Source organism: Pholcus phalangioides, unplaced genomic scaffold, assembly GCF_987345545.1.
Source record: "Pholcus phalangioides strain wild (caught in Gottingen) unplaced genomic scaffold, Ppha-v1.0 ptg000024l_1, whole genome shotgun sequence".
Lineage (NCBI taxonomy): Eukaryota > Metazoa > Arthropoda > Arachnida > Araneae > Pholcidae > Pholcus > Pholcus phalangioides.
Genome location: NW_028301616.1, coordinates 2,445,582 through 2,471,726, shown reverse-complemented (window position 1 = coordinate 2,471,726; position 26,145 = coordinate 2,445,582). Strand labels below are relative to the sequence as shown.

At 41.0% G+C, this 26,145-nt stretch overlaps 1 protein-coding gene across 1 annotated transcript in view; it reads right to left on the bottom strand.

Moving 5' to 3' along the window:
• The window catches only part of knk (cytochrome and DOMON domain-containing protein knickkopf), a 44,950-nt gene extending 21,052 nt beyond the window's left edge, over window positions 1-23,898 (bottom strand). Inside the window, exons 1-7 of the mRNA XM_089250812.1 lie at window positions 23,683-23,898; window positions 15,790-15,933; window positions 12,766-12,838; window positions 12,566-12,674; window positions 10,480-10,645; window positions 10,307-10,379; window positions 1,189-1,363 (exon numbers count right to left, since the gene is read on the bottom strand). Coding sequence (XP_089106938.1) covers window positions 1,189-1,363; window positions 10,307-10,379; window positions 10,480-10,645; window positions 12,566-12,674; window positions 12,766-12,838; window positions 15,790-15,933; window positions 23,683-23,800 — 858 coding nt within the window. The 5' untranslated portion in view covers window positions 23,801-23,898. The remainder of the gene's footprint in view (window positions 1-1,188; window positions 1,364-10,306; window positions 10,380-10,479; window positions 10,646-12,565; window positions 12,675-12,765; window positions 12,839-15,789; window positions 15,934-23,682) is intronic.
• Between the last annotated feature and the right edge of the window lie 2,247 nt (window positions 23,899-26,145).

Below are 26,145 nucleotides of genomic sequence, written 5' to 3'. Positions count from 1 at the left end.
AAAGTTGCGAAATATGCTCGAAAAAATATGCAACTATGCACTTATTACTGCCAAAACATGCACTTAAAAATGCACTCAAAATATGCCCTAAAAAATCCTGAAAAATTTAAAAATTCCAAAAATATACCAAAAATGAGAAAATATGGGTTAATAAAAGTCACCATGCAAAAAAAGGCAAATATACATTTTTTTAAATGCATATTGTCTATTTCTTAGTGCATATTCATTTACAAACAAAATATGCCCTTATATGCACATATATCGCAGATGCAAATAACTTCTACATATTTTTCATTTAGGCATCTTTAATTACTAATTAGACTTGGCTGCTCAGTAACGAAATACCTGCAGCGAAAGGATTTCAACGCCATTTCTAAAAAAATTGAACACTTTTGACAACATCTCTAGAAATAGCGTTACAATCAGATTTTTGATATTTGGAAAAAATTACAAACATCTGTTAATTCACTAAATATCACTTTATATGCATATGTGAATTTGCATATAATCCGGGCTCTACTGATAACGATAACTTGCAGGGGAAAAAATTAAGTTCGGTTAAACCTTAGCTTCAGAATGCGCAAAAAAAAACTCTGGATAATGTCAGCATTTTTTTTCCGTCGAAAGTCCCGATAACTACAAACGAACCCATGTTATATTTGACCGTTCCGTCTTTTGCAAAAGTGATAATACCGAATGATAACATTATACATGATTCTAATAAGCGGTGTCAACTGTAGTTTTCATTTCATTTTGGTGTCCGATTTATTCCAGAAAATTTATTATTAAATCATCCATCAGATTTCAATATAAATTTGTCATCAACTTCCATCAGTTTTGCAACGATAAATTATTCAATCATTACACTTCACTCATAGTTAGAAAAACTAGTGGCAGATGGCAGCACTACACATAACAAGCATTGCACAGAAACAAACTTCATGTCACAACACGTACATTCCAACATGTACCAATTCGTTAAAGATTCCACAGGGGAATATGAACGAGGTGCATGTGTGGTTTAGTAGTAGTTTTCAATATACAAACTAAACTAACGGTGTTCAACGGCAATTGAATTTTTCTCTCGCTTAATCGGATAGTGGGTGCTTTAATCGTTAATATCCGTTTAAGCGGGGCCGACTGTATATTAACAGTTATAACAATAAACAATTTGTGATGTCTGCTTACCGTAATGGTGATCAAAGACGGTGGTATATTCAGCTTATCCGGGATCAAAGTCGCTGCGTAATTCTCCTTCTCGGCGACGCTCCAGATGCTGATCCAGTCGATGTCGTCGACCGTCATCTTGCCTGGTAGGATCAGTGTGACGTCTTCTCCGTTGTAAGCCGTCAGGGGATCGAGGCTAATTTAATGATAACGGCAAAATATCATTCGTCTGGTCAACACCTTCTATAGCAGAAAGCCTCCGCGCGAAGCTCGTGGCGTCACTGAAGTCGTCCATTTCACCTATAGTCATTGGATATTCTGCAAAAAAAGGTAAAGATTACGCATACGGGGGCCTGCTATATCCAATGGCTACAGGTGAAATGTGGACGACTTCAGTGACGTCAAAGTTTCTGCTATAGCAGGTGTTGGTCTGGTTAGGTTCAGGTTCTCACGACCGTCGTATTATGTTTGAGTACTTACTCGATGTTTCGTCTAAGGTGCCTTGATAGCCGGGCAGTCATCGACCTCCATCTTGGAGCGGCAAAAAATCAGTTTTATACTCAAAGTGGCGTCTAATCATTAAAAAAAAGTGGAATAGGCAAAAGCGATTGGCTATAGCGATAATAATGACTTCGCATAAAGATGGAGGATAAGTCAGCCTAGGTTTTTCAGGAATCCTAGTTTCTCCTAATGCAGTTTCATCACAAAAATTGTTTCATGCTGATTTTTGATGGTCTTAAAAAAAAATTTTGCACGATGGTTTTGCGACGCCGTATAAGAGCGAAAATATTGGGGTTCAATTCCGATCATCAACACGGTCGTTGATGAACCCTTCTCTCTGGAACAGCGAAAGAGAGGTAAATAAAAGGCGTGCTCATGAAAACGATATGTTGGCAGATTTATAATATTGGAGCGCCAAACACCTGCGTACACTTGCCGACAGCGCCGCCACAAATCTTAAAATTTATCATTCTGGATGTCATCGATCAAGTCATAAATAACTGGATGTAAAATCACCTTCCAAACCTGTTTGATTGCTGCCAAGGGGTCCTGTTTGTTTTCGTACTGCGTACCACTTCTATACATTTCTCGTGCCAAAATGACCGGCCCACAAGAATTCTCTACAGGGCTGGCCAGTCAACGAGTGTTTTCCACCGAATTGACTTCAAACCAAGATTTTGTAGACTTTGAAACAGAAGTATCGTGTTGTTGAAACAAAAACTAAACTATACGGAAGTAATAAGAGGTGCCTCGGGTGGTAGATTTTCTGCCAAAATGTCTTGATACGTATCCGAGTTCATTTTGCAGGTTATGAAACGCGATTGGAATTTTTCTTTGGGTTGCAAACCTCACCAAACCATCACCGATTCACCTCCGAATTGGCGTTTCGAAAATATGGCTCTGTCACGGCGTAGGTCATGGACAGTATTATTTAAAACCACCAGGTCCATCTAAATTGAACTTCTCATCAAAGAAAACATCATTATTCCACTTGACACCAAAAGATACATGCTTTTTTGGCGAATTGAATTCATTTTTGTCTGTGCTGTTTTATAAGGGGGAAGTTTGCACTTCATTTTGCATACATGCGGATTGCTTTTTAACATATTACGCACGGTTCAGCTTGTGCAAGGCAGGTTGTGTTTCTTCTGAATTGCACAGAGAATTTTTCTTTTTGACGAATGGTAAGAGAAAGCTTTGTGTAAGTTTTCAGTCCATAATTCTCGGGCCCATTTATAAAACTAACCGACAGTCGTCAATCTTTTAATTCTTCTTGCCATTTCATGATCAGACATGTTTTCGCTGAGAGCAAGGTTTTCACCCCTTCAGTGTCCAATCACTATGTTGTCTTTGGCATCTCTTCACACTTTCAAAAAAAAAACTGATTTGACAGTGCATGACTGATCAAAACAGTCTCGACTGTTACGCCAATGCAAATTTCTTTCTTCAATGTCAGAAAAACCACATGTATCCTCATACTTTCATCCAGGTTTTTGGCCTTTACTATAATGTTTTTTTTGGAGCAGTGCAGTACTCGTTCTGGAGCAGTGCAGTATACATTATTGGACGACTTTCATAAAATATAAAAAGAACCAAGCGTCATTTTTAACATTTATGAGATATACCGACATCTGAACTATTGAAAGAGATGGGATTTTTTATCCAAATAGAACCAGGTGACACAGGCTGTGATGCCGTCTGTGAACACTTAAACCAACTACTGAACTGAAGAGATAACTGAATCGGAGATAACTTTAAATAGCTTTTTCCCCAGTTTTGATTTAATGGCGCTTGGTTCCTTTTATACAAAAGCCGTCCTGTCATCGCTCTAAAATTTTCATACACTTGCATCAACAGGTTTTCGAGGTATGGTAATTTTTCGGCTGTCCTTTTTCCTCCAGAACGTTATTAAGGCCGCAACTAGGCCGGGGCAATCGGGGCACTACTCCGGGATGAATTAGCCTCACAAAAAATTTATACTTATTCTGTATAGTTTTTCCTTTTGAAGGAGAAGAAAGAAATTGTCTGCCCCGAGAAGGTACGCTACGGCCCTGGCTTTACTACCGAAGATGTAGGCTGTGTTGGAATCGTGCTTTGCATACAAGCACTGTTAAGGGTGAATTCACATCTACAGACACTCGCCGTGTCATGCCGAACACAGCAACCATAAATGTCTGCCTGCCACGATAGGATATGAATGTGTTCATTGGTTTTATACGATGTGATTCAGAAAAGGGAAAACTTTAAGAGGTGATAGTACACACCAATACGAACAATTGTCAAAGAATGCATGGGCTAACATGAAATGCGAATGCGCGTTTCGAAACGGCCGCTCCGCAGTCGCTAAAACGGCATTCCTGTTGAAATTTATCGGGACTTTAAAGAACACCATGCATGCAAATGTAACACAGCAAAACACAGGAAGAAGAAACCGTATGCAAATCTGCGTCAAAATGAATAGAAGGCGTGGAAGTCATCTTTGTGAAGTTATTCCAGCGTGCAACTGTTCTAACAGTTGTAACGTAAGGGATTATGGCGCACTTTAGTAATACTGAGTCCGCGTCTTTTATACACTGTAACGCAGATTTGCATACGGTTTCTTCTTCCCCAGGTTACATTTGCATGCATGGTGTTCTTTTAGTCCCGATAAATTTCAACAGGAATGCCGTTTTAACGTTTGCGGAGCGGCCGTTTCACGTTGCACCATGCATTCTTTGATGGCAATTGCTTGTATTGGTATGCAATATCTTTTAAAAGTTTTCCCTTTTCTGAATCACCCTATATTAAAGAATGTTTTCCGTGTCTGAAACGACACAGTGAGTGCCTGTAAATGTGAATCCACCCTAAGGGTTCATAGAAAGTTACGTCGTTGTATACGTTTGAATGCTGCCATCTATCGCCCAATTCGGAAACTGACAATGAATGAAAATTCTCGCGCGTGTATTTAAATGATGTTAAGACCTGCTAATGAGATTTCCTGGCCAAGATTCCGAGGTCATAAGCATAACGAAGATATTCGCCGATCGAACCACCACAAAATCGAGATGATTCAAAATATGTATGGCTTTGTTTATGAATTTCTTCTTTCCCCCAACCAATGAAATCATTCGAAAGAAATTCAAGACCTGATTATATTAACCACTGGAGTCGGACAAACATCATGTAAGTACTCAAACATACGGTGGCCTTTTAGCCTAAAAATTATCATTCATTTCATCTTTATGCTTCAAAAAAAAAAAAATCGCCTGGAAATAGACTTGACTTACAAAGGTTTTAACAGATGACGAAAATGCATTCAGGAAAGAGAATTCAATTGCCTCCACTGCGGGGAATCGAACCACCATCCTTTTCGCAATCCGGGAGAGGGTGCTAGACCACTACGTTTCAGAGGCAACGAACCCGTTTCCTAAAACTCATATACGCTGAACGTGTCCATAGTACATGGCCAACCAGCTTACATCTCTTTCGCCATGATCTAGTAATAAGGACCGTACATGGATAGTCAGACCTAACTCGGCCAATGATATTCGCCAGGCCACGTAGCGGAGAATGACACTCTCTTCAAATAGGCTTGGCTTATCTACAACCGGATGTTATTTCTGTATGATTCGAACCACGAAGCTGATCATTATCTAGTCTGGAAGCTTAAAAACGGGACTTTTATTTGATATACAACAGTAATTCCATATTAAGTGTTTGCCAGTTTCTGAAAGTTCTCGAATGAAAAACAAAACCATATATAAAGACATAATTCAATTTCCGTATCGTCAGACGCCACGGTGTATTATGGATCCAACAGCTATTGCTGTGATGGCATATCGAATTAAAATTGCAGGTCGCTTCGATTACGACTTAAATGATAAATTTTGGAACATTGGCACCAAAGGAAAAATACGCAGTTTTTCTTTCTGCGTCTGGAATTTGTCTAGACGTTATAGTGTTTTTGTTTCCCTTGATACAATCAAATATAAAACATCTGGCCGTGACTCGTCAATAAAGGAACCGTCATCTAGGTGATCGGCCTATTATTATATTCACACGTGGCTTTTCGGATGTCAAATATGCTTCAAGCTGTCAACTGCCATTCAATTTTCTTGAAAGAATCTTCTTTACGATAAAGTCCGATTCGCTTAGTTCCCAAAGTGAGCTATAGAATGGTCCAGTGAGGCGATAGAAGCTATGGGTATGATATAGGATTCCATGGGTTTGTTCAAGTCGGGGGGGGGGGGGTTGATAGGACAAAAAGTTTGGGGAACTATGGCTTGGAGCACACATGTTCAACCCGTGGCCGACGGAGTAATTTGATGTGGCCCGAGGCCTCAAACCTAATTTTATATCAGTGAACTAAACGGCACGTTTAGAAATCACTCAAGTGAACCGTTGCATATTTACAGAATAATTGGGTGATCCACAGCGCAGTTTCAGAGTACTTGAAGGTGGCCCGCGGCACATTTGTAGATCCCTCAATCAGTGCCGTAACTAGACAGGTGCAACAGGTGCACCCGAACAGGGCCCACTTTGAAGGGGGGCCTAAATGGGCCATTCGCTGGTCCCAAGAATATGGCAGAAGGGAGCCTAAACGCAAATTCTTGCACAGGGCACAGGAATGGCTAGTTGCGGTATTGCCGCCTATACACAAAGTTTTTTGCTGAGCAGAGAAAAATTCAATATATCGTGTAAAGGATGTACTGTTTAACAATTACAGTCGTAACCTGTGCCACTTGAACTTGAACTACCAGACAGATACCCACGTTAATATTCCTTACGGAACCTCTAACGTAAAGGGTATCTGTTGGAAAAGTAGCAACACCTTCCTCAGCCCATCAAATCCATCCACCCTACCTGATCAAACATGAGAACACTTTTTCAAAGTATATGGCGGGAGGGGGAATTAAAAAATATATATAGTAACCACAAAATAATGTAAAAATTAAACATTTGTGGAAGCACAATGCACGTCACAGTCCAGGTACATATGTATGAAAAGGGTGGGGGAAAACATCAGTTATATATACTATATATCAGTTATGCAACACTGGAAAACACAGAACAATGAAAAATAAACATCTGTGGTAAGCACAATGCAGGTCACAGTTCGAGAAAAAAAAAAGGGGGGAACAACAGAAATGCAAATATGAAGAACACGAAAATGCTAATGGGGTAAACACAAGAAATATTCAAATTTTAAGCATCTGTGGTAAGCACAATGCACGTCACAGTCCGAGAGAAGGAAAAAAATGTGAACACATTTTTACAATTTCAGCGTAGTCATTAGATTTGGGGGTGTCGATGCTGATCTGGTCATCGATCTAGTCACCATGGTGAAGACAGGGATGTCCTCACTACTCTCATCAGATTCAGAGAGATCTTCATTTTTTCTGTGCAGTAACAACAGATTTTCCTCTAGAAAGTTGATAAGCTTAATGATGTCAGCCCAGTTTTTAGTTTTTATTGCTTGACGTTTCCAGACGTGGAAATGTTTTAGATTAATCGGGGGCTGATGGTAGGATGCAGTGCTAGGACACGACCAAATATAGGGAGGAAATGTTCCGATTTCCCCACAAGTACATAATTTATTTTTAGATATTTTAAATCTCCTTAGGTAATACGGAACAGGGCCATGCTCACTATATAGGATTGTCCTTTCTTTAATCCATGGTTGGTTGAAGATTTTGGTCTTATTTATGATTTGGAAGACCTTTCTGCCCCCCGTTGTTCACCATCAATCCATCTGTACTGCCAAGTTTCTTTCGCAAAGTATATTTACTTTGTACAAAGTAAAATACTTTCTACACAAACTATCTTGTGTTTGGCATGAGACCAGGGAGGAAAACCTGTGCCACTGCATCGATTTGTCTAAGTCACTCTTTTGGTCGTTCACATGTTTTCACATTCTCTAGGTCACGCGTTTTCGTCCCTCACTCACCTGGTCATTCTTTTGTTTACTCACATACTTGCACACTGTTTTGGTCCCCACGTGCTTGCACTCTCTAGGTCAGGTGTTTCCGACGCAAAACCTCTCGCGGAACCGTTTATAATGAGGCTGTTCCACGGAACTCGAAAAAATTTTCAAGAACTTATCAAAAAAAAAAACTGCCTTCCTACTACTGCCTCCATAGGTCCAGGACAAAATAAAAGAGGGCTTAGGCACCAACTCTTAATAATTTCTCAAAACCCACCCCATTTTTACATTTTATAATTTGATAATGAACAGAAAATGGAATTCATGAACTTGTTGAGATTGTTTGAAAATTCGATGTGGAAGAAACATGTTATGCTCTACTGTGTTTCTAAGTTATTTTGTCATTCAAGAGAGAGTGATCTGTATCTTTTTTATTAAAGGTCTATCTCTAAAAAAAATCACTATCTCGTTAAAATTAAAAATAAATAACAGCTTTGCGAGTATTAGTAACAACAAAGTTTTCTTCTTTGAAAGCTCTCTGGGTTCCAGGATTTATAAGGGTTCCGTGGCGTTTGATCTTGTGGAGCCCCATGCCCTAGAATGGCGCTTGTGTTGGAGTGTATACCCCTAGAAAAATGTATGGAACTCCAAATGCGTGGTTTGTACACTCGTAAAAAAATGGGGAGGTGTGTATAGTCCTAAAAAAAAATTGTGGTTTGCATACTCATAGAAAAATGTGTTTATACTGCTAAAAATGCATAGTTAGCCTGTTTACCCATAAGTACATGGCCATAAATCCATTAACCCCTTTAGTACATTCCTAACGTTACGCGATTTTTTACTTCTTTACTGGTTATTTGCAGAATTATTTTTTCACAAACCCCGGAATGCCTTGTCACGTGTTAAACAGCCACTGACTTGGAGTATCAGTGGCCCGAACCGAAGTTGAAATGTCAAAAAATTAGTCCCGGTTTTAAATGATAATGATAATTCACGGTGGGTCGTCATCTTCACGTGCTGCCACCGGGAAATGAATATCGTTTCGCGTTAATTGACACGCCTGCAAAAAATTATCGCGAAAGTGAAGTCGAAGGAATAGCCGAAACATTGTGGACGATTATCATACCTCCCCGGAAAATTCTGAAAATCGTTTCAAGCCCATTAGTGTTGCACCAAACTGATTAGGTCCCGGAAAATTAATTCGAACGGCTCCTTTTGGATTTGAACCCTAGGTTCTAGATCAAGGGAGCTTAAACTTCAGCAGAGTGCGGGTCATTTCATTGGCTTGGAAACGTCGTGAGCCTAGCTAACGTCGAGAGTTATACTAGATGGTAGCTCCAATGAGAAGTGGTAAAATAGCTTATCGTGGGCATTTAAAAATTGATGAATTTGGTGGGAATCCTTCGGCCTTAGAAAGGGTTAATGAATCTGTAAATGTGCCGCGGATCACTCAATTTGCACGTGGCACATTCCCAAATCATGGGGAGCGATGTGGAAACATCCCACGACTCCCGGGTATTCACCGACATGGTTTAAACTGGCCACAATTTTTTGATTAGAGATCAACACGGATTGGTTAAATTCAGGTTTTCAACCAATCTATATTGATCTCTTATCCAAAAATTGTGACTACAGTTTAAACCATGTCCGTGAATACGGCCCTAAGCGATCCGGAAATGTGCCGTGAATCACTCAAGTGATCTGCAATGTCTTAGTTCATTTTTACAAAATTAGGTTTGAGGTCGCAAATCTCAGATGACTCCGAGGGTCACATTTGGCCCGAGAGCCATGGGTTGAGAAATTTTTAACGCCATGGTTGGGTAGTTATAAATCCCACCCCAATCCATTTTAACCATACAGTTTCCTGTCTCTCTTATAGATACAAAAAAAATTCCGAAAAATCGTGCATTTTTGAATCGATCACGTGGTGATCAATCAATGCATATTAATCACAAAGCACTGCCAATATCAAACTGAATGGATTCCCTCTTTTAGGCCGAACGGGGTTCCCAGTGGAATGAAAAATCATTAAAATGATTAAGCAGATTTTGCTGGGAACAATGCTAAAACAAGATTGAAAATGATTTAGATCACATGACCGGCCACGCCTCACCAGTCTCATCATTTTATTCATGTTGCTGATACAACTTAACGATCGGTAGTAATCTCGTGACGATTTCGTCAAGTTTCGAATTGAAGTCTATTCCATATTCGACACGACAAAATAGCACTGACGACGCCAAACTGGGATAAATTCAATATTTTCCTATCCCTTCCCTCCCCCCAAGAGGCAAGGTTGCCAATTCGTCCAATTCACGTAACAAGCGTGGCCAAGCATCACCTCCTAGAGATAGAAGGCCTCTGCAGTGTTTGCCATAAACGTCATTCAGACTACCTAGCAAGTTTGCCACACAGCATCGTATTTCGTTTCTTATTATTTTGGCGTCGAATCTTCGCTGATTGCCTCACAAAAGCCGCATAGTGATTGGATGCGAGGCATAGAAATCGCCAATTCTGAGCTCGATCATTTCTTTTCCTCACAACATTGATACTGGCACGGGCAGGGAATTTTTTTCCCCTGAATATTCTGAGGGAAAATAGACTACTTACTGACGTCACAGGCAGAGTGCGGAGGGCTATCTCTAGGAGATGATGGGCCAAGTCACATCTCGTGATGGATGTGGGCGTTTGATGAATGTTTTGCACGAATAAAAAATATATTAGATTGATACTCACTATCCATTCTCATCGGGTATTTTCTGTCCATAAGGCGACGGTTGAGGTCCGACACCGACCCAGAAATAGACATCTGCGAATACAGAAATGATACATATTGAATATTTGAAAGTTAATATTTTCATTGAGAAAAATTCATGTCTAGAGAAATGGCATTTTGTCTCTTGCCTTACCTGTACCGTTCCCATCGTAATGGAGGTTGAGTATCGATATCGTTTTAGAATCGACAACTATGACGGCATCAGATTTGACGCCGTGGGAGTAGGCAGACAGCTCAGATATCTTTTGCGGTGACGGTGGCTCCAGGCCTTCGGGGATGTAGATATCGGCGAAGTTGGACTGCGATTAGAAAAGATATCGATTATACATCATGTTACATCGATCATGCTACAGGATGAGCGCGAAATCGACGACGATTCTAGACACCCAGGCTCTATGACACAAATTGGGGTTTTAGCACAAAGTCCCATGGGGACTCGGGGTGCCTCTCCGGAGATTTATTATTAAAATTGCATCACCAGCCATCAGTAGCAGCAAATACAAATTTTTATACATGGGCAGGTGCACATCGCCAGTGAGTTCCAGCTAATTTAATAAAATAAAACTAAAATTTGTCGAATAAAACTAATCACATGTATAAAATCGGTAATAAACCAATAAAAATCACCAGTAATCCACCTGACGATTCCAGACCAAGTAAACATTTCATGCATATGGTGCCGATACCGACAGCTAATCCAAGAAAACTTAAATATGGATAATTATTTGGCATCTGCACATGGCTCTCACATTCTCTACGATAACAATCATACGATAATTGTGCTAATCTCCAAAAAGGCGTGGATTTTGTGTATTTCACGGGGGTCAATCTTCATTGAGCACAGTTCATATGGTGTATCGTTTTAAGTAATTTAAAGCCCCTCCCCTCATTCGAGGGGGGCGGAAAGGAGCAGTGCTGAAAAGATCTCGGTTGACTGATCAGGCTTATACAAGTGGACGATCATTAATCAACTCTCGGTCATTATACAATGTATATCTACAATATGCCTACAACTAGAGCTTCCCTATAATATCCCCGTCTGCCACCAGGAACATATAGACCCCCACCCCCTTCCTTCCCAACAGCATTTATAAAAGAAAAAGATTTAAATCAATGTCTAGTTAAATACGGGGCGAGTGGTGTTTAACATAGCTGATCCTTCTATTCCACTAAATTACCATCTGACACATCACCCGGGAATCATGGATTGCCTAGAACCGCTGTCTACATTTATGGAAAAACTTTCTTGGAAATGAAATCACAATTAAAATCGGGAGTGTACTACCTCCGGCCGAAGAGGGTATTCCTCAAGGTACGTTTTACAGTTTGTACCAAGGGTGTTTAACCTTTTGGAGGGGTTTGGGGTCACTTCATTGGTTTGAAAACATGTCGCGGGCCACTTAATTGATTTGAAATTGTCCTTGAGTGACCTGATCACTCAAGTGCTCTGGAAATGTGTCGCAGGCCATTGAAGTTATGAAGAACTAACTGCACCGTGGACTGATTGAGTGAAGAATTAATTGCACCGTGGGTCACTTAAGTGATCTGGAACTGCACCGCGAAACGCTCGAGTGATCTGGGAATGCGCGTTGGGCCACCTAAGTGATGTGGAACTGCACCACAAAAGTTAGGCATATTTAGTATCACACAGCGGGGCCGTAACAATGATTTTTGCCGCCCGGGGCAAACATGAGATATTTTGCCTCACCTCCCACAACATTAAAATTCGATATTTCTATAACGGTGTCCTAGACAGCGCCTTCACTTCCAACCCATCTCACTAATGACAGTAAATTGCAATATAGCGATATGGCCAGAGTTGGTGTTTGGTGAAGTAGTAGTATAACGGTGTCCTTTGTTCCCACCTAAAACTGCCACCACCTAAATTTTGCCACCCGGGGCAGTTCCCCCCTTCAGTTCCGGCCCTGTCCCACAGTGAAGGTGAGTGGGATAGTCAAACATGGGAAAAATTTTTGCATGAAAAGACCTTAAGAAAATACCAATGCATGCAACACGATACATGCATCAGTTTGAGGCCAGCGAGCTGTAGCTATCTTTTGTACACGGCCAGCAGACGGAAAATGTTGTGCGCCAATGATTCAGATCTAGGAGTCTTAAAGCAGTGAAGGGTTTAAAAAGCATGGAAATGCACCAATAGGAAAAAAAACTAAATGCGATTCATAGAAGAGTTAAAATAGTTCAATATGTATGTCATTTACATGCTCTCTCAGATCCCAGATAGCCAACCATTTGATGCTGGTGATTTTTCTCCTGTCCGGAAGCCGTAGCGTTATATCCGAATTGACGTAACGTTGAAGCTTGTTCGTCCTGAAAAGAAATGTTAAAGACCATGAAATTTCTCGTTAAAATATGCATCTGTACCAATAAAAATGAATAAATAAAATTGCTTCAGACTCACTTTCCCTCTTCGTCAGGAACAATGAAGCCAATGTTGCTTGGTCTGACCGTGGATCCAGCCCAGAAAAACGTGTCTGAGGATAAGAAAAAAATACTTCCAACTTAATAAAGAAATTTGAACTTGGCTCTTTTCTAACATTGGGAACTACTTCTGCCATCTAACGGTTAAAAACTGGGAACTATAAACATGATCGACGAATGAGACAGCATCAATACCTTATACGTATTTTTTACAGTATTGTATAGGGTGACCATACGTCCCGTATTTCCCGCGACAGTCCCGGTATTTTCTGTATTTTTGGTCATCCCGACTTTTTCGCAAAAGTGTCCCGGTTTTTCCCGTATTTTACACGACGCTTACTTGAATTTTTATTTTTTATTGAAGTCAAAGATTGAAATTATTTTTCAACTAATAAACTACACTGCTGGCCACCCAAATTGCAACACCAAGAAAGACAAGAGATATCGCAACAATATTTATTTTGTAGATAACATGTCGACCAAGCATCGAATGATTAAATTTATAGACTTTTGTGAAGTGTGGTTCCTGCCAAAATCAGTAGCCAGAGTAGCCGCCATTGTTGGAGATCACCGCTGCCACACGCCTCGGCATTGATTCAAAGAGACTTTGGATGTGTTCTTGGGGGTACAGCAGACCAAGCAGCTTCCACGCGTTGCCAAAGTTGATCTGGTGTGGCAGCTGGGGATGTAATCTGGGTCAATCGTAGAGCAACCATGGACCACATGTTTTCTATCGGCGAAAAATCCGGAGAGCGAGCTGGCCAGGGAAGCAATTCAATCTGGCGATTGACGAAGAACCTTTGGACAGTGCGTGCCACGTGTGGTCGCGCATTATACTGTTGAAATATGGCTGTGGGCAAGCCCTGAAGGTAAGGAAGGACAACTGGCTCCAACACCTCGGAGATGTGGCGCTGGCTTTTTAAAGTACCAGCAATGCGTACTAGAGGAGTGCGAGAGTGATATCCAATACCGCCCCATACCATAATACCCGGTGCAGGACCAGTGTGGCGGTGCATAACGCAGCTGTTCAGCATCCTCTCTCCACGGTGTCTCCAGACTCGAATCCGACTATTGTGGTGTTGCAGACAGAAGCGTGACTCGTCAGTAAAGACAATTTCATTCCATTGTGCCGTCCACATCCTTCTTTCATCGCACCATTGGCGGCGGAGACGTCTGTGGTTCTGCGTCAAAGGTAGACGAAGCAATGGGCGTCTTGCGGACAGACCATTCTGCTGTAAACGGCGTCGAATGGTACGCGCAGACACTGGATGATGCGGTACAGACTGAATGTGCTGTGCTATGGTTCGTGATGTGGCTGAGCGATCCGTCACTGCCATACGCACAATACGTCTGTCATCACGTGAAGTGGTGCACTGAGGTGGATGCGATCGAACACGTCGGTCCGTCGTACCCTCCTGCATCCAACGATCACATATCCGCATTACAGTTGTTTGGTTTCGTCCAACACGACTACCGATTTCCCTGAAAGATAATCCACAATCTCGGTAGGCCACTATCCTTCCTCTGTCGAACTCGGATACTTGATCAAAAGATGATCGCTGTTTTCTACGAGGCATAATTGATCGTTTTTTTGAAAAAACCACAAGAAAAACACAATTGCCGTACTTCAAATCGTCGAATTCTCCAAGCCTTAAATAGCGCTTTGAAGTGGCGCCACAGGCGCGCGTGATGTGCGTCTGCGCTGAAATTCTAATCATTTGCATATCTCACCTCCGCTAATGCATGTTGTAAATTTCATATTATTTGCATGCTTCCTTCAGGGTGTTGCATTTACGGTGGCCAGCAGTGTATATTATGATAATTACAACTATAAATGAGAATATTTATCTCCCACATTTGTCTTGGTGAACATTTTTTTCGTGAAATTCATTTTAATCCACTGCAATTTGCAGTAACGTTTCATTTTCCGCCATTGTGATTTTACCGTAATTTTAAGAATATTTGGCAACTTTGCTCGGTTTTGGCGATAATTGGCGATGTCCCGTATTTTCCCGTATTTGGAATCTTAGTGTCCCGTATTTCTCTCAAGGAAATATGGTCAGCTCAGATTTATCCGTAATTTCAACAATATTTGGCAACTTTGTGTGATTTTGGTGTTTTTGGCAGCAATTGGCGATGTCCCGTATTTTCCCGTATTTGGAATCCCAATGTCCCGTATTTCTCTCGAGGAAATATGGTCAGCCTAGTATTGTATGAAAACATAAGGCCCGGACTTTACCAGACACATTCGTGTTTTCCCGTAATTTTGGTAGACCATATTGAAAAAACGCCAATGGCGGAAATGAAGCACTACTGCAAAATGCAGTGGATTAAAATGAATTCCACAAAATGAAACGTTTAATGTAAATAAGAATATTCATCTCATATTTACCACATTTGGAATAATCATAATTATTGGGTGTAAAGGTGGTAAACACTAAGTGTCAAAAGGGAAAAATGTTGGGAATATCGCAAAAAACTTTTTGCAGCCCTACGTACGTTCACATTTGGAAATTCCGTTGTTGCAGTAACGCCATCTGTAGCGGACAGAAGCAAGTAACTTTTTTGCTGACTCGTTAACATTATTACTGCCATCTACCTTTCAAGTCGATAACTTAAAGAGAAAACTGTATCCCGTATTTTGGTTTTTTCACCCGGCAACCCTAGTTGAGAGATGGGGGACTTCTGGTCATGCTTTCATTTAAGATTTGTCATGAAACCAAGTTTCTAGCAGAGTTTTGATAATACTTTCTTTAAAAATTAGCACTACTCTTTTCCTATATCGCCATAGACAATTAACTAGGAAGCGAGTTGTGCTGAAAAACGCGTACAGCCCGAGTGCGTATCTAGTGCTGTGATTTTTCAGTGCCGCCATCTATGTTTCAAATTCTGAGTGAAGTGTAATGATTGAAAATTAGTACTATTGTAGGCCTGTTGCTCTGTGGCCAGACGTTTTAACTGGGAGATCGGCTCGTTTTGATGATACCGATGGCGATTGACTTACCTTGACCGAGGCCATCATAGAAGAAATTCTTGATCAGTATCGTGTATTCATCGACGGCAAACACTTCACCGGTGACTTGATGAGCGTAAGTATTGAGTTTACCCAGGGGCAATCCCTCGTATTCCTCGCCAGACACAACATGCCCTGAAAAAAAAAAAACAATGCACGTGAAAAAGCAAAAAAACTATTCTCCGTCCGTTGGGACATAGTCGTGTTAGAATCCATGACCGCCGGAGATAAACTATTCCATTTATTGACAACCCAATTCGAGAAAAATTCCCTGTTAGAGCACACAACCTAGAATTGCACATTAACAATCGATACTAGTGTCCCCTTGTTGAAGATATGGTCCCTTTGCAAATACGGTCTCCAAAACCTAACGGTATACTTCAATCCAGGACCATTTAAGCCCCGGAAAAGTGGAAGAAGCGAGAACGCGGAGACCTTTTTGAGAATGAAACCGAGCATTCTGAACATTTTTTTTTTAACCACTGCTGAACAATGTTCAGAGCACGTAAGCCGCTAGTCAATGAGGGTTCCCATATCGGTGATCTTAGTTGCATCCGGAATAACACCACCATTCAACTTGTGATACATAGGCTGTTCGAATCAAAATGAGAGACCATGCGCTTATCAACGCTACTACTATAACACAAATGTACCTCGTCCATATTCCTCGGCGGAACCTGTAACGAATCTGCGTGTACGAGTAGTGCAACCTGACATGAAGTTTGTTTCTATCTAATGCTTGTTATGTGTAGTGCGGCCATCTGCCACCAGTTTTCCTAACTATGAGTGAAGTGTAATGACTGAATAATTTATCGTAAGAGGCCTGTTGCTCTCTGTGGCGATACTTTTTAATGGGGAGATCGGCTCGCATTTGCGCTCCGAAGTTGGGAACCACAAGAAACCAACTTCAGCCGACCACCACTGTGGTGACGGTGGGGGTTGAACCCGGATCCTCGCGTGACCCCACTATGACCCCACTCGACCACCACACCGGCCACTTGCCAACGCTATAAGACATGCTCCATTCATTTGCCCACGCTGCATTCCTATTTAGGAAGGTCTGGAACAACTTTCTTATTGCTTTGATTCCCGACTACCCCATTAGATTCACGTAACCAGCGAATTCGCTAGCAATTCCATCTATACCCTGATCGAGTTTATCGATAAAAAGTGAAAAAAGTCTGATATGGAGCCAAGGACACTTCCTCGAGGGACTGCACCTTCACCAACCGGTTGCGACTTATCTCTTCACCACGATTCTACCCAATTCAGCAAGTTGCCCCCAATTCCAATCTCGTGTAAACGCTTCAAGAGTTTGCCATGTTGGACCCGATCGAATGCCTTCTGGAAATCAAGGTAAACATCATCGACATTTTTGGTCTTACCCAAAGCCTTAGTCACGTGAGCATAGAAGCAAAGGAGGTTAGTTACACATGACTTCCCCTTCCTGAACCCATGCTGATGATCCGACAATACACTATTCTCGTCTAGCTACTTCATCAATTCCTTTTTGGTAATAATATCCAAAATTTTCGAGTCAAACTCACTGGATGATAATTGGACACATCCTCTCTACTACCCTTTTTAAATATTGGAACAACATTGGAAGCTTGCTAATCTCTTGGGACGATACCCTCAGCAACACTACTTCTGTAAATCTTCGCGACTGGCCCCAACAATTCATTAGCGCATTCCTTGAGGACCCTGGGATAGATATCATCTGGTCTTGGTCTTTTGCTAGCACATACATTTTTTAGAAGTTTTAGGACTTCACTTGAATTTCGTTGAGGACTTTATCACCCCATGACACACTGGTACTTCGAAATAACGTTGGAAAAACTTTTTTTCAACGTTAGGTATAACGTATAAAAAAGTTCTAACGAACATTCCCTGCATATGATTAACTCAAACATTTGAGGAATTTCTTGGGGAAAACGTCACTACAACGCAAACAAAAATGACGAAAAAAGTGTCGTTATATCCGAGTAGATTGCTTTTCATTGACGTTATTAGTAAGATTCGTAAACATTCTATATCAGAATAAGTACGGACTTCAGACTAAATTCATATTTTGTAAAATGATTAACTATGAAAAATGGTGCCTTTCTTATATACTTTTGTCTATGACCAATAAGCAGGCCAGAATAAAATTTTATCAGCAAAAATATGCCTTCTAGAAAATAGAAACAGACCTGAAAATACAGCTTACATGTATATATGAAAAACATCATTTAAATCAGAACCTCTGCCACCTATCAAATAAAAAAGCACAACTGCTATAATTCTGTATGGACTCCTTATGCTTCCCTGAAGAAAGCTGCTCCGTACGAGCTGAAAGGACAGACGTTGCAAATTTTTGCTAATGTTATTTTACAATATCTAAACAACTGGTAAAATTTCGAGGTAAACTTTGATTCAACCATTGTTACTTATAAATCATTTACTAGTATCATACTATATCGTTTTTTTAATGCGGCACATTAAGAACCGGCCACCAATTTCAATCCAAGAATTATAATAGTTGTGTTTTTTATTTGATAGGTGGCAGTAGAGGTTTCAGTTTAAATTATGTTTCTTATAAGCACAGGAGCATAGCTAACAGCACAAACCTCAAATTACTGGCGATATATTGATCCTAGCGGCGTACTTTCAATTACAAAAATTATCCGAATAACGTGTATATAGAACTCGGATAAGTCATTCATATTGCAAGGGGGTTGTATACTTATTAAAATAAGAAAAAAATAGCATTTTATGTGGACACCCTGTGTTTAAAACCCAATTACAAAGTTGTTGCCATCTTTCCTCAGTTCAACAAAAAAATTCCACGTTTCTAAGTTCAATATTTGCTGAGATATTTGAATTAAAAACTGAAAAAAGGTTGGTGAACAAACAGCATAAATCCGAGTAAGACGCGTTTTAACAACACCACCCATAGAACAAGGCCATGGCCCCCCACATAAGGGGGGGCTGACAGGGCTCCGGGACGGTTATCATTTCTTTACTTTTTCACGCTATAAATTAACTACAGAAGGGGCCCGTCAAAAGTCTGACCGTGGGGGCCCGCACAAGATCCCAGCCTAGGGGCCCCGCTACAGGATGTGGGGCCATGAACAAGGCCTCCGCACGAAGCTTGTTACGTCAATGAAGACGGCCATTTCTGTTATTGCCATTGGATATACTGCAAAAAAGGTAAAAAGATATCGCATGCGTCGGCCTGCTATATCCAATGGCAATAGGTGAAATGGCCTTCAGTGACGCGACGAGCTTCATGCGAAGGCCTTGTTCTGTAGGTGGGGGTGTTGGTTTTACCCCCATTTATCTATGACGAGTCCCACTCGAGCATGGCAGATGCAATAGGGTTCCTAGGCTGTTATCTTTAGCAGGCCTCCTAGTCAGACTGTTCGCGGGGCCCCTCTATCGTGAATTTGTGGGTGTAAAAACAAACTTATGAAAACCATCTCTGCCCCACTCCCTTGGGGGGGACATGTGGGGCCTCAGTTGCATAGGTGGCTTCCAGATAAGATTGGCGCAATGATTTATGACAAATATAATTATACATATCAAAAGGTAATGCTAAGCCCTCTTTCATTTTGGGCTACAGTGCTGTGAAGAACAACGGTAGGGACAATTTAGATAAATATTCAAAAATATGTCTTGATTCCGTAGAACAGCCTCATCATCATCATCAAGGATTTCTCGAAAAACTTGTTGGAAACCCCTGATGCATGGGAATCGGCTTACGGAGATTTAGAGTCGGTCATTTCGCCCCGGCAATTTTGGCCATGACATTTCACCTACTCTGACCGTGTGAGTGATGGAGTGATCACATGCTACACTCACGCTCATACGGCCATTCACTTAATCATTAATATGGTCAATCATACGATCACTCATTCACTTGGTTACTTTTCTTAAAGGGACGAGAGATCACTCACTTAGAGGCCTTTCACACGGAGCGGATGCGGGTCCGGAATAAGTTTTAACAATTGGAATATACTGAGCCTTTCAGACGAGCCGAAATTTCCCCGCACCTAGGAAATGTTCATGCGGGTCCGGACGTCGTCCGCATGTGTCAAAACCAAAGTGCGGGCTCCGCATCCGCTCATAGAAGTTTTGACAATAGGTTTATTCGGCGCTATTCACACGATGCGGATGCGGAGCGAATTCGTCCGCATCTTTGGCTACTGTTATAACACTAAACGTCATGGAGTCACTAAGCGTCACTATCCCGGATGCAACTACGGTCCCCGATTTGGGAATTCTCATTGACGAGCGGCTTAGGTTTTCTGAACATTGTTCAGCGGTGGTCAAAAAAGTGAATAGAATGCTTGGTCTCATTTTCAAAAAGGTCTCTTCGCGTTCTCCTAAAGTAATTCTTCCGCTTTTTCGAGGCTTAGTTCGTCCTGGACTGGAGTATGCTGTAAGGTTTTGGAGACCATACCTACAGAGGGACATAGACTTGGTTGAAGGGGTGCAGAGAAGAGCTACGCGTGTCCTTATTGGCACACAGGGCTTGAGTTATGAAGATAGACTTCATTTTTTGAATATGTTTACATTGGATGAACGCAGGTGTCGAGGAGATATGATCGAAGTGTTCAAAATTTTCAATGGGATGGACAGGATGGACCATGAACTTTTAGTACACCGCTAATCGACTGCTTTTACAAGGGGACATTAGTATCGATTGGTGAGGGACAATACAAGGTTATGGTGTCGCAGGGAAGAATTTTTCTCTAATAGGGGGTTGTTAATAAATGGAATAGCTTACCCCCATAGGTAGTAAATTGTAACACAATTGATACGTTTAAAAAGAAATACAAATACAACGCCACAACAGGCAAATTGCCCAACGAGGTGGCTGACTTGAGAACATCATGGATCTCCGAGCCATTTTTTGGAGGCCCTACCTACTACTGCTACACCACACATGCCCCCCCCCCCACGGAACTCCCAACGAATCGGTACATGCGGGAATGGGCGTGTACATGTAGTGAAACCTGACGAAGTTTTGTTGTTTCTCTGTAATGCTTGTTATGTGTAGTGCTGCCATCTGCCACCAGTTTTTCTAACTATGAGTGAAGTGTTATGATTGAATGATTTATCGTTGTAGGACTGTTGCTCTCTGTGGCGAGACTTTTTAACGGGGAGATCGGCTCGCATTTGCGCCTTGAAGTTGGGAACCACAGAAAACCAACTTCAGCCGACCACCACTGTGGGGTTCGAACCCGGATCTTCGCATCGCGAGTCCGTCACTATAACCACTCGACCACCACAGCGGCGATAAACATGTTGGGGTAAATCGAGAAGCTATTCATACCGTAAGTATTCTTTATGGGCATTGTATAGTATAGTTACCCCCGGAGGTAGTAAATTGTAACACAATTGACACGTTTAAAAAGAAATACGATAAACATGTTGGGGTAAATCGAGAAGCTATCCATTCTTAGAATCAGACAACCATAAGTATTCTTTATGGGCGTTGTATAATATTTTATCATGTGTATATATTGATTATAATTTTTGTTAATTGCATTTTTAATTGGGTTGCTGTATTTTTGAAATATATGACATCCATATTTTTCTGGGCATCTTTTTATCAGCCACCTCGTTGAGCATTTTGCCTGTTGTCGCGTTGTATTTTTAAAGACTATTTTGCATAAAATTTTTTTAATTATTTGCCTTAAAAACACCATGTGAGGGTCCCTGTTCATCAAATATGGTGTACCCACATGTCTATCAGTTTCCTTCTGAGATGGAGATATAGCAACTTCAACGGCCTTTTGTCCATACTTTACAATTTTATACAATAAAACTTGTCAACAACGATCACTGCCGGGACCAAAATTATAAGCCGTTCTGTTCATTAAAAGTATGTAGCCAATTGAATATTCGTAAACCACTACATAACTTTTAAATTTAATTTTTTTCTTTTTAAATATGTGAAATTATTAAAAATTTAAAAAAACAATAAATATTTTAAATCTTAATTTTTTTAAACTTTAAAAAAAAATACTTTTATTAAACAATGTTATCCACGTACGGTGTTCACTCAGGGCCGGATTAAGACGTTTGAAGGCTCTAAACTCTTGAATATTTTTGATGGTTATACAAATACAACGCCACAATAGGCAAAATGCCCAACGAGGTGGCTGAAAAAAAGATGCCCATAAAAATATGGATGTCATATTTCTAAAATACAGCAACCCAATTAAAAATGCAATTAATAAAAATTATAAACAATATATACACGTGATAAAATATTATACAAATTCCCCCGATACCTACAAGTATACTTTAAACTGATATAGTATATCTGATATAGATATATAGTCTATAAACTGAAAAAAAAATGAAATTTTATATTTCAGAAGTGACTAATCTAAGGATGGGATTTCACTCTAAAAGGTTTATGAAAGTTATTTTATAAAACTTGAAAAAAGCAACCAATAAATTTATCGATTGCATTCGAGCAAATGCAACCGATCAGCTTATTGGTTGCATTTTTAAAAGAATTATTATAAAATTTTTACAGTGTAATCTGGGCTTAAGGCCGGGATCACACTATAAAGTTTTATAGAAGTTGACAATTCAACCAATAGGCGCATCGGTTTCATTCAAGCAAATGCAACCGGTGGTCTTATTGCTTGAATTTTTCACGTTTTATCAAAGAGCTTCTACAAAACTTTTAGAATGTAAGCCCAGCCTAAGGCTGGTATTACACTATAAAACTTTGATAAAATCCCTTTTATAAAACTTGAAAAATGTAACCAATAAACACGTTACATTCGAGCGAATTTTTCAAGTTTTATAAACGAACTTTTATCAAACCTTCTTATAGTGTAATCCTGGCCTAAGACAATTGTGATGTGAATATTTCTAAGTAGATATTTTGAAAGTCTCCAACCCTCCCCTTTTATTCTACTTGCAAAGTCTGATATCTCCTGATTTTTTTTTTTTGGAACATCGAATATTTTGGATTGGATTTTTCGAACATTGGATGTTTTTGGAATTTTTCCAAAAAGACAAAATATTTTCAAAATATTTTGAAAAAAAAAATCTAAGACATTTTCTCCCATTGGCTACTTGTGAGGATCGGAATGAAGACATCTTTATACCCATATTCTATGGGGGCTCTAGACTAAACCACCAAAGGCTGCCTATGGGCACTGAATCAGGGGTGAAGGAGAAAAATTACAAAAATTGCGAAAAAATAGTTTTTACGCATGAATTTCAAACTAAAGATGCGGGCGAAACAACCGCATCTTTAGTGCTCGTGTGAAAGGGTATGCGGACCTGCGTCCGCATCCGCTCCGTGTGAAAGGGGCCTTATGATGGTTACTTACCCAGTCACTTGATCACTCACACAATCGCCCACACGGTCAGGGCAGGCGAAATTTCCGGATCCCATGGGAATCGACTAGGGCCGCTATTTATTGACGTTGTAACCGAGGTATAGCGAGAACCAGGCGTGAATCCAAGTAGGGGCGATCGCCCTTCCCCAGAGTCAAATAATATGAAGGGAAATTTATTTGTCCCGTAAAAAATACGGGATAATTCAACGAACCTACGCAATAAGTCTCACCTCCCGATCATTGCCTTGAATTCGTGCCTGTCGAGAACCTGTTCTTTCATTGTATTAACCATGTTCGCGAGTTACTATTTGAGAAATAACCGATTTCGAAGAAAATTATTTGTCAAGCGGGCAAAATAAACTGATAATTTTGGTATATAATGATAACAACGATAACTGTTGTTTTCAATAGAACGTTATCGAGAGGCCGCTGCCCCGTCGAGTGTACGCAACCTTGGCATGCTTGTTGTACATTCCACGTAAAAAGCAACGTAGTCTTTATAATACGAAATAACCAGGAAATAACTTACCAAGGAAAAACACTATTAAAACATGTAATAGTGAACAGTGTATGCGATGGTAACTCCTGGATTTGGCGTCCGTAAAATCACGTTTTAACCAGGATTTTCGGACCATCTGTAAACACATAATAATAATCAAAGAGTTCGGGCATTTGAACAAGGCATTATTATTCTATGAATGGCTGTCAGGTGGGTTCGAGGTGGAAGGAGTTTGTTTCAAAGACACAAACCGGTTCGTAAGCCGAAAGTAAAAGAAAACTCTTGTGAAAGTAGGTCGGAAGACAAAAAAACACACAAGAAATGTTTGATGCATGACAAACAATGCCGCCACATCAAACGTGACGTCAACCGAATCAAAACCCCAACACATTTAAACGTTCCCGGATGCTTGCGGATTCACACTTTTTCATGGTGTGAAGGGTGTCCCAAAAATATTCCCGCACCAGCAAGTGAATGGTGAAAACAAGGCTGTAACTATAGAAACAAAAATTTACTCTGATCACTTTCGGCTACACAGTGTGCCCTCTTTATGGTCGTACGGGCACTGTGGTGAATTCAGACCCGAAGGCGGCACTATGATAGTCGGCCGGAGTTAATTTTCTGTGGTTTTCCAATATGAGGCATAAATGCGGGACAGTCATGTCCCTCCCTCCCACAAAGATGGGGCTGCCAGGGCTCAGCCTGGGGACCAAGGATAATTCTCGTCATTTTTCTGTTTTTTCACCCTGTGAATTCACTATGGGGGGGGGGAGCCTGAAGAGATTCTGGCAAGTTACTGTCTAAGAACCCAGCCTGGTGGCATGTCTTCCATTTCACGTCTACCCCTACCTTCAAGTCCGCGGGTTCGAACACACACACACACACATACACACGTGTTCTTACAAGAATACAAGTTCTTTCTTTCCCGATCCGACCACCGATAGATGGCACCTTCATTTCCGACCCAACTCAATTGGTGAATGGTGATATGACCGACGTTGGTGTGCAGTAAAATTAGTAATCTTCTACTTAAAAAACTGTTGGCAGACTAGGCAGACCTTCGACACCATTATTACATAATATAAGAATTCAGGCATTTGCCATTTTCAATTCAAAATATCAAAGGCAGATGGCAGAGGCACCAGAACACGCAGTTACGTTTGATATCTCTTCTGATATCATAAATACGTTAGGAGTCACACACATCTCCACACACTCAACACGTACCAACATCAACCAATTCATTAGAAATTCCACGGAGGAATATTTACTAGGGGGCCGTTCAAGTATTACGTAAGCAAATTTTTAGCCATTTTTGACCTCCCCTTCCCCCCCCCCCCGTTAGCAAAATTTCGTCATCAGCTCTGCCCCTCTGAATCGTAATTCATTTTCATCCTCAAATTTTCATAAAGGGTGGTTTATGACGTAAGCATTATCCAACCCTCCCCCCCTTGCCATCAAAAGTCAGCAAATCGGAAACCCCCCCCCATGATGACGTAATACTTGAACAGCCCCTAGGTGAATGTACGGCGCAGTAGTGATAGCTATGTAGAGGCCTCAGAAAATCGCTTTACCCAAAGGATCCCGTGGTATTGTTGAGACGGCCCAGACGAGCACGATTTTTAATCACTTACTGCACTCAATGAAACGTTAAGTGCAGGCATATAAGTAGCACCTTTACTCACATCACACACCTCCCTGTTCGAAGGAACAAAGTGTCTTGAACCGTTCGTCCACTGGAAGCGACAACACGCGGCAAGCAACGCAGGCGACAACGGCCGCCTGTCTGACGTTGTCCACTGACAGCGGACATCATCATAAGACTTACATGCCACTCAGTTCGTGGCTTACTCCGTGCACGCAGGAAAGGAGGGAGAGCGAGATCAAGGGAGAAATAAAACGGATCGAGTGTCAGGAAAAAAATAAACAATCGTACTGCGCCTGCGCTGATAAGGCAAGACGCGTTAAGTACCACACCATTCGGGTTTTTCAGTCGTCTGCTGCTGTTGCCGGAAGGCACTCACGATCGTTTCTAGTGGACGACATTTTCATTCTCTGCAATAAGACGTCTTGCAAACACAAACAACTGCGCGCGACTTGCTTACTGCTTCAAGTCTCTTCCAGCAGACTACCGGCCTCATACACCTGCAAGTACTGAGGTGAAGTGTTCTCCTAAAAAGGGGGCATACCCTCCACACGCGATAGTTTTGAATAGCTCGCGCATTCCTCTCAACATACTTTGTTACCCACTCGAGAAGATATTAAATGAGGTTTGGAGGAAAAGATTTATCCCGATTAATGACGTAATCACAGTAGAAAGAAATACATAAAAATTTGTTTTACAATAGTTATTAAATAAAATAACAGAGCGGCAAGATGGTGAACGGGAGGAGGATTTACGAGTTTGCACCATTCTGCCACCATTTTCTTCATCACCCATTCACAAAAAAATGTGCAGCCCTGGGCTATATATAGCACTTCTTTCCCCCACCC